Source organism: Cydia pomonella, chromosome 1 (genome assembly GCF_033807575.1).
Source record: "Cydia pomonella isolate Wapato2018A chromosome 1, ilCydPomo1, whole genome shotgun sequence".
Classification (NCBI taxonomy): Eukaryota; Metazoa; Arthropoda; class Insecta; order Lepidoptera; family Tortricidae; genus Cydia; species Cydia pomonella.
In genome coordinates, this window is record NC_084703.1 from 29,147,896 (window position 1) to 29,157,336 (window position 9,441).

Consider the following 9,441-nt stretch of genomic DNA (forward strand, 5'->3'; position numbering starts at 1 on the left):
AAACTAGCCATAAAATAAAACTACTTAAAAATTAAACTAATATTAAATAAAACTAAAATTAAAAGATATACTAAATAAAAGATATACTATATATATTGTATGTTTATGTTTGTGTATTTCTTATGATTGTGTTGTGTTCATACATGTACCTAATTGTATCATGTTTTTGCACCGCCTACGAGTACAACTTATCTGCTTTGCCTAAAGGTTGGCTGGTAGAGAATGCCTTGCGGCATTAAGTTCGCCTATTGTACAGTGTGTTTTCTTATATGCAATAAAAATTAAATAAATAAAATACTCAAGATTCCATTTTCGAACCACTCGCTACGCTCGTTAGAATCTCGGCTATCAATATTAGCACGTGAAGTTAAACAACAACTTTGCCCCCTTGTAAAACAAATAACTATTTTACCATATTTATCGAGCTCATTTAATTCCGCATGGTTGAATGTGATGTCTTTGCCTCTGAAAACAGATAAGAAGAATAAAAAAGTGTGTGTGTGTGTGTGTGTGTGTGTGTGTGTGTGTATGTGAGTATGATCCGAGTCACTACTGGAGTTGCTAAAATTAAATTTATGAGAAGTTGATTGATCTGTATGTCGTAAAAACATTTAATTTATAAGCCCATACCGTTACTTATAAATATATTACTCATCACTCTTATCATTAAAAGAAAATAGTACATTTTGAGCACATGTCTGCCTCATAGAAAAGCTGTTACATCCATTGAAATACCGGAATTTGGAGCTTGTTGCACAAAAATACAGTTAACGATTGAATGAATCTTGCAATGTCTGCTACGTTTGGTGGACTGGTGAGGCACATACTTTTTTCGAAGACTCTTTTCGAAATATACGAGAGTGATCCTAAAAAAAAGTGGCATCTGCATGTTAAAGGTAACGAAAAAAAAATGAATTTTATTTCACTTCTATGAATGAAAATAATATTTTTTTTTTCTATTTAAAGTACCCCAAATTACTAAAAGGGAACGGAATGATAAAAAAAATGAAGAAGTTATGGCGAGTTGAAGTTTTGAGATACAGGTTAAAGTTACACTAAACAGGTTAGGAGGGAAATGTAGCAGGTTAAAGTTAGCTTTAACATAAAATAATATATAATCTAACTTATAAAAGGGTGATTATGCAAAAATTGGGTCACTCAATGTCATAAGACAAAAGAACGATGTGTTATTATATTTTGTATATATTTTTAATTATACTAAAAACATTAAATGTAGGGAATGTAAATCGGTTATAACCGAAATCGAAATATTCGTTTATAACCGAAATCGAAATATTCGGTTATAACCCATTATTCTGGCCTAATCACATAACCGGTTATTGGAATTTTGTAATAACCGAATTCGGTTATTTTCGGTTACTTTTTCTATGAATGATATTTTGGTAATAACTTATAAGTAACACCTTATAATGTCGATACTGTTTCAATATTATTAAGTTTCTGGGTGCCGATTATAACCATTGAATTCATTTGAAGAATAATGGCGTGATAAAATAATTTCAGTACAATACTGGGGCCACTTTTCACAAATATTCTGGTTAATTTTAGTATCAAAAGCGCAAATTTTGTGTATTTACAAGATAACTAAACACCACAAGGAACTATCATGAACCGCTTGATGCTTAACTAATATTTTGATCTAAATATAATTTTCTGTACGTGAGTGAGATGGAATACAGCCGATGTACAGGTTACAGTGAAAATATTCGCAGACAAACTTCGCGCGTTTGTTATACGAATATATGTCAGTACCTGGGCGACCGAGCTTTGCTCGGTTATTACTATTTATTGTAATATGGTGGTGTATAGGTGATAATCTTAACTACATTTTTTTTACTAAATTAAACTTGTCTAAAAAAATAAAAATTAAAAAAATATATATTTTGAACATATAAAAAAAAAGTTAGTCACCGGGCGAGATTCGAACCCGTAACACTCGTTTAGCAGTCTGCATCTTAACCCGCTGGACCAGACGGACAGTGGCCGGCAACACGAACTTAGCGACCATATTCTGCGTCGAAAGAAAAACGCATGAAAACTTGAAAACACGCGTTTTCCCAATCATAAGACTAATCTAGATAGATTGTATACCCCCAAAAACCCCCATATACCAAATTTCAGCGAAATCGTTAGAGCCGTTTCCGAGATCACAGAAATATATATACATATATATATATACAATCGTTTAAAGGTATAAGATTATTGTTATACGAAACATATGTATATAAGACACGTGCAACGTAAATTTTAAAGGAAATTGTGTATATTATTATAGAGCATGATATTTTATTACCATAAATTGGTGCGTATAGAATCTAAAAAACTTAAACTGGAACAGTGAAACAGGTTACAGTGAAGTGGTACTCTTTATTTTTTTTTTAAGTATTTTTTTTAATAAAGCGGCCAAGTGCGAGTCGGACGGTTCCGTATCATTTATGACGTATTAAAAAAACTACTTACTAGATCTGGTTCAAACCAATTTTCTGTGGAAGTTTGCATGGGAATGTATATCATATATTTTTTTTAGATTTTTCATTCTGTTATTTTAGAAGTTACGGGGGGGGGGGGGGGACACTTTTTACCACTTTGGAAGTGTCTCTCGCGCAAACTATTCAATTTAGAAAAAAATGATATTAGAAACCTCAATATCATTTTTAAAGACCTATCCATAGATACCCCACACGTATGGGTTTGATGAAAAAAGATTTTTTGAGTTTCAGTTCTAAGTATGGGGAACCCCCAAAATTTACTGTTTTTTTTCTATTTTTGTGTAAACATCATAATGCGGTTCATAGAATACATCTACTTACCAAGTTTGAACAGTATAGCTTTTATAGTTTCGGAAAAAAGTGGCTGTGACAGAATCGGACAGACAGACGGACATGACGAATCTATAAGGGTTCCGTTTTTGGCCATTTGGCTACGGAACCCTAAAAATAAAAAAACTTGGCCTCGATAACCAGTGTTTTTGTTTATCTATAAACATTTTTATTTCATATGAAAAAGAGAAAATAAGCATACCTATACATTCAATTCAAAAACTCGATGAAGAGTTATGATGCCACTTTTTGAGAATTACTCACAAAATTCGATTTCCAAATTCAATAACTATTCAAACTCTTCTCGAAATAAGCCCGCTTCATGCACATTCAACGCCGTTTTGTGTAGATATACGTCATTCGCTGTAGCCCTATTTGGGAATTCGAAAATATCTAGTTAAGCAAGTCAACTTTGGAATCTATTCTCAACATTCAGCTCAGCGACCATTCCTGGACCCAAGCATTGGTAGGCTAGATCAGAAAAAATCTAGTGTATTCGTCCCAGCTTCTTAGTCCACAGCTACGCAAGTCTCACAGGAAAAACCGGGTCCTTTCCTTAAACTATGAGACTGCGGACTTGGACGAAGCCAAGAATGTTTGGTTAAGTGTTTGCCCCAGTAAAGAATTCCCAACTCATCCAAATTGCCAAAGGAGCTGGGAAAACATCATTTGCTGGCCGCTTTTCTAGGCACGTCGCAATGACATAATCTGCCGGTCACTTGCATCCGTCAACGTGTCAGCTTTACTGGAGACAACTGGCGTAGCCAGAGACGACGGCAAGAGACCGGACGGTATGTCCCTGATTCCTTGGGATTGGGTAAGGGTGCTAGTATGGGGCGCTACCTGGCCCCTTCACACCTTACCGGCCGAAAAGCTTAAAGTACAAAAGTACAGGGGTCTTGGCCCCGAATACATTTTTATGTCATTTGGGGTTGAGACGCTTGGCCCGTGGAATCCTAATGCCCTACAACTTTTTAAAGAGTTATCGAAAAGGTTGCTCGACTTCACAGATGACCGAAGAGCTGGCAGCTTTGTCACACAACGTATTAGTATCGCAATACAGCGGGGAAATGCTGCCAGCATCCTCGGCATGCCAAAGGGGCCAAACTTTTAAGGCATATTTTAACATTATTTAGTGTTAGTTTTTAGTTTTATTTAATAGATAATTTATTTATTTTTAATTGAAAATTAGGTTTATTGCAATAAATAATTATGAAAGCATATTCTTACGATTTTCTCGTGCTTTCTCCGTTAGAATATTAGCAAATCCATGGCATTCCTAAGTTACAAAATGAACAAAAAGGTAAATACGGCCCGATGTTACCTAGCAACAAGCAACAAATTAGATTGTTCATTTCAAATGCAACTGATTGTCTAAAGTCCCATTTACATTATACAACTTTCTTGCACATTCTATACAATAAAATTGAAGCAAAACAATTGCTCAGTCTAAACCTAACGTAATAATCTTACATATTGAAAGTAATTTGATATCAATTCTAGAATAGATGTATACAAAGGCCAAATATCGGTTCAATACAAAAATTGCCGTTGCACCCGTCATTCAATAAAGATGGATTCGCTATTCTCAAATTTAATGCAAATGTTCACGTTCACGAAAGCCTTATCATTATATATGTTTATTTCCAAATTTGAGATAATAACAATGCCAGTGCCTTTGATAAATTAACTTAATGTAAGCTCAGGGATGGTATCTTTGAATTAACGGAGATCAATAAAAACAAGATGTGTACCTAACTCTATTTGATTCAAATTCTGGACAGTAATTTCGGATATAATCGAGTAGCATGGTACCTACCTACTTCATTGATAGTAGACTTACTTACCTAAGATATTTTCCATCAACATCCCCAAATTCTAATTCCTTGTACAAATCTAAAACTGAATACCCTGTTAAAAGATTTACAAAATGTTTAGTATTTTATGTATCAACGAAAATTAAAGTACATAAAATTAAATAACGCTTTACCAATGGCCGGCTTCACTTTGACAATAGATTTCATATTTATTTAATTATTATAATAAAATAACCACAAGACCACCAAAGTTAATGATATAAGAAGGTCATTGAAGTAGCACGTATATAATAACAACCGCTGGGTAAAATACTTTTTTTAGTAGATAGCTCACTGTATGAAATATGGACAACCAATTACTGTGTCATATCGGAAAAGTGACAGAAGATAATAAATTGACGAGTAACTGAAAAGAAAACAACCTAAGTGTTAATGTACAGGCTGTTCCGAGTTAACAGTTAGATAAGAAAGTCAAAAAATAGGCAGGGTGATTACTGTTTAAACTCTTTATTTGTTAGCGGAAATATATAAAATATTCAGGAAGGTCAGTCAGAAACTGAAATTTGTGCAAAATAGGCAAATGTAGTTCTAGGTAATTAAATATATATAACATTCGAGGACCTCCCCTTTTTTTTAAGTCGGTTAAAAACGAAATATCGCGCTTTTCCTATTATAAGCACACAAAAAGATACATTCGTTTTCATATAAATCGGGATGCCGAATTCATTTACGACACAGTTCCGAAGCAAAAACATATATAAAAACCTGTCAAGTGCGAGACGGACTGGCGTTTAAAACGTTCCGTACATCACACAACTTCTAAAAATGTTTTATTTTTGTACGAAAGAATTATCCCCAGATCCAACCTATGATATAGATGAATATAGCATACGTTGGACCTGGGGAGCCGACCCTTTCTGCGATGCACAGTACGATCTGACGGCTACCATGCCAAGTCAGCTTTGTTTGACCTATGAGGAACAATCGTGCGAAGCGGCATCGCCTGAGACTAACTAAAGTAGTACTCACTGTACTTAGCCTACGAATTCAAGTTTGAAAATAATAATAATTTTGAAAGGCATCATTTACCTCTGAAATTATTAAAACTACAGAGACAGTTTTAGTCATATATTGTAGCAAATTTAGTCTACTTCAAAAACATCTGGAGAACAACTACCAAAAACTAGTCCTTTAGGGTTATAATCGCCCATATAAAAAACCGAAATTATCTCGTTTTTTAATTTTTTACAAAGTTGCGTTGGGCTTTCGAGGTCATATTCAACATTGTAAACAAGTCTGCAAAAAATCAGAACTACCGGATTTGACGCAAACGCTAACTACTGGATTATTATAATAATGTTAACTTTTTTTTAAATCTTTATTGCACATAAGAAAACACACTGTACAATAGGCGTTAACGCCGTAAGCCATTCTCTACCAGTCAACCTTTAGGCAAAGCAGATAAGTTGTAGGCGGTGCAAAAACATGAGGTATAGGTGATACAATTGATACATGTACGAACACAATACATTCATAAGAAATGCACAAACATAAACATACATATATATAAATAATATTGATACAAATACATATACTTACACATAATAAACTTACAGTACATAAGTACAGTCACCAAGTCGTTTACATGTTTAATCTTAATTCTAATGTCAAGTAAAATAAAACTACTTAAAAATTAAACTAATATTAAATAAAACTAAAATTAAAATTAAAAGATATACTAATAAACAAATTAGTTATAAAAAGAATACCCCTTCTAAAGCCTCCGCCTGCGGCAAAGATCCCATAACGCTGGCCGCGTTACCTCTCTGTATTGCCAGGGATATACGCTGGGAGAGGTAAGCGCCAGCCCTATGGTCTCCAGTGGCGTCGATCAGCCGTGCCGACAGGGCCCCCATGAAAGTTTTCATGTCCGCCGACCAAGGTCCCATTGTCTCCACAGCAAGCGCCGCAAACTCATAATCTTGCAGTAAAGATGAGTATTTGCGGCGCTTGAGTAGTTGGGCCTGGTCGGCAGCAGCGCCGGCTTGTGCGCGGGTAGCCTGGATGTGGGACAGCGCAAAGGTGTCTACGCATGTGGCGTCCCACACCAAAGGCCTACCCAGTCTCCACGGCACCAATGTGGCTCCTTTGTGTCTAAATAAATGAATTGAATTATATATATATTAATACATACATAATTATACTTACATATACATACATATATATATGAAATCAGATGAACTTACAAAGCAGAAACACATCGTATTCGTCTTGTAACAATACGTAAGCACAATTTTTTTCATAATTTTATCATAACAATTAGTTAATTAAATAATTAAAAAATCATTTGGCGTATAACTGACAGTGATCATTTTAATGTCGTTCCAAAAAGCCGTACTGAAGGCGTATAAGTGATATTTTCATTCAGTCCCCAATATTCATAGGAGTATAAAGGCGTACGTACATACTTCTCTCACGTGACAGTGCGAATCACGAAATAGTGTCACGCTATATAGGCGTACATACATACGACCATAAACGAGTACAAACGGGGGTCGATTGTCGGGAGGGCTTCCTTCGCCTGCCTGCACGTGCCTAGGTTAGACCAGTACTGTTTCGCAGCATGTTCCGGAACCAGGCATAAGGCAGAGGTATAATTGGCTCCGGTCCTGCCACCTTCAGTTCCGAACCTCCTCTCGCCAATATGTCGGCCGCATCGTTCCCTCGCGAGTTGCTGTGTCCCTTGATCCACTGCAGAGTTACGCTGGTGGTGGTGCTTACCTCTGACAGAGCTTTGTGGCATTCGTAGATTAGCCCTGAGGTCAAAGTATACCTTTACAGAGCTTGTAGTACTGACCGACTATCAGAGAGTATGCGGATGGGGTAGTCCAATACTTTCCTTGAGGCGATTGCGTGTGCTGCCATTATGATGCCCATGCATTCTGTCTGGAAGACTGTGTTGTGGGTACCTAGTGGTATTGAGATATGTATGTTTAGGTCCTCTGAGCATACTCCAGCGCCAGTGCCTGACCTTGTCTTTGATCCATCCTTGAAGATTCTCAGCTCTCTTGGGTCGAGTCCTTCACGAGGTTCTTGGTGTAACTGTATCTTGTATTTCTTGTCGAAGACGAATTGTCTGGGTATCCTGTCAGTCACCGCTTCTTTTAGCGGTTCCTTACCTATCGCCTCGTAGAGGATCTCGGTGTGTGGTATCCTAGGTGGTCTCCAAAGATTAGATTTTTTGAGACGTACCGCCGTAGCTAGCGCTTCCTGTTGTATAAAGAGGCGCAGCAGCGGCAGGCCCAGTAAGGCTTCCAGGGCCGCGGTTGGTATTGTCCACATGCAGCCCGTGGTCGCCATACAGGCCAACCTATGGAGTCTGGAGGTTGTAGTTTAGCTTCAACTATGGATAGTTTGGTCACCAAACTATCGCACCGTAGCTTATTATTGGTCGTATGGCTGCCTGGTAAAGCCATAGAGTTATCTTTGGGGTTAGCCCCCCAGGTTCTACCCACCATTCTACGACATTGCCAGAATACGACTGTGGCTTTGTTAATTTTGCCGTTTAGGTGATTGCTCCAATTCAATTTGCTGTCAAGTATTACCCCTAAATACTTTACCTCCGCAGATAGTTGGAGTTCAGTGTCGAACACTTTGGGAAGGCGGAAGTTTCCCAAGTTGCGTTTGTTGGTGAACATAACCAGCTCAGTTTTGTTGGAATTGACTGAGAGTTCGTTGTTAAAGCACCAGCGCTCCATGACGGCTAGTGCAGAGCGGGTAACATCGCATACCGTACCTGCATGATTGCCGCTCGTCAGTATCACTATGTCGTCAGCATAGCCGTTTGGGTTTTAGTTATGTTTAGTGTGGTGACAATTTTACTTACTACTGCATGAAGTGCCGATTCTGTAGATTTGCCAGGGCTGTAGGCATGTTGGTTTGGATGCAAGGGCACCTGAATTAGCACCCTCTCTCTAAGGTACCTGTCACACAATCTCTCTGTTTTCAACATGAAAGAGGTCAGGCTGATAGGCCTGAAGGATTTGGGGTCCGAGTAGTCGCTTTTACCTGGTTTCGGTATGAAGATAACCTTGACCTCCCTCCATTGCTTCGGCACGTACCTGTGAGCCCGACAGGCGCGCAGAACGATAGTCAGCTTCAGAGTGAGATACTTCCCGCCCCATTTAAGAAGCGCAGATTTGAAAGAGTCAAAGCTATTTAAGGCCCACTGCGTGCGCTGCGGGCTGATTACGTCATATGTCTGTAGCCACTCGTCCTCCGTCGGGGTGGTTGTAATTCTTGAGTGTAACATTCCTGTGTTATAATTTGATGGAGACGTAAGTGGGTTAAGTTGTTAGCTAAACTACTTTTAGGTTTATTAGTACAGAAGATTTAAAATTGTTTCTTTTTATGAAATGACGATAAATGATGTCGTATTTATTTGTTTAGAAGTTTTGATTCATATTTTATTGTTTAAGATAGTTATAATTTTGTTACCAGTGGTACCATTAAATAAGGAGTAATGTTTATTGTCTGAATACAAGTTTTGATACGTTTTTACCCTTTGTTTTAGTTAATGCACTCTAAATTTAATCGTTTGATTGTTTCTTGACGGCTTTTTTAGTAAAGTTGTCATTGTGTTGTCTTAGCAATTTCCATGCATCCTTTACTTTTATTTCAATTCTTTTCTATAATATCGTTTTGTACTACTCGACTTTTGATTGACTACCATTTACCTACTATCACAAATAGTAAAAATGATCTTATTGGAATTCAGTTAAGTC

General features: G+C 37.2%; 1 protein-coding gene across 1 annotated transcript in view; it reads right to left on the minus strand.

Annotated features, from left to right (window-relative positions):
- Nucleotides 1-6,606, minus strand: part of LOC133530011 (gustatory receptor for sugar taste 64a-like) — a 34,182-nt gene extending 27,576 nt beyond the window's left edge. The window contains exons 1-2 of the mRNA XM_061867813.1: nucleotides 6,480-6,606; nucleotides 4,688-4,751 (exon numbers count right to left, since the gene is read on the minus strand). Of these exons, the coding sequence (XP_061723797.1) occupies nucleotides 4,688-4,751; nucleotides 6,480-6,606 (191 nt within the window). The remainder of the gene's footprint in view (nucleotides 1-4,687; nucleotides 4,752-6,479) is intronic.
- Nucleotides 6,607-9,441: the final 2,835 nt, after the last annotated feature.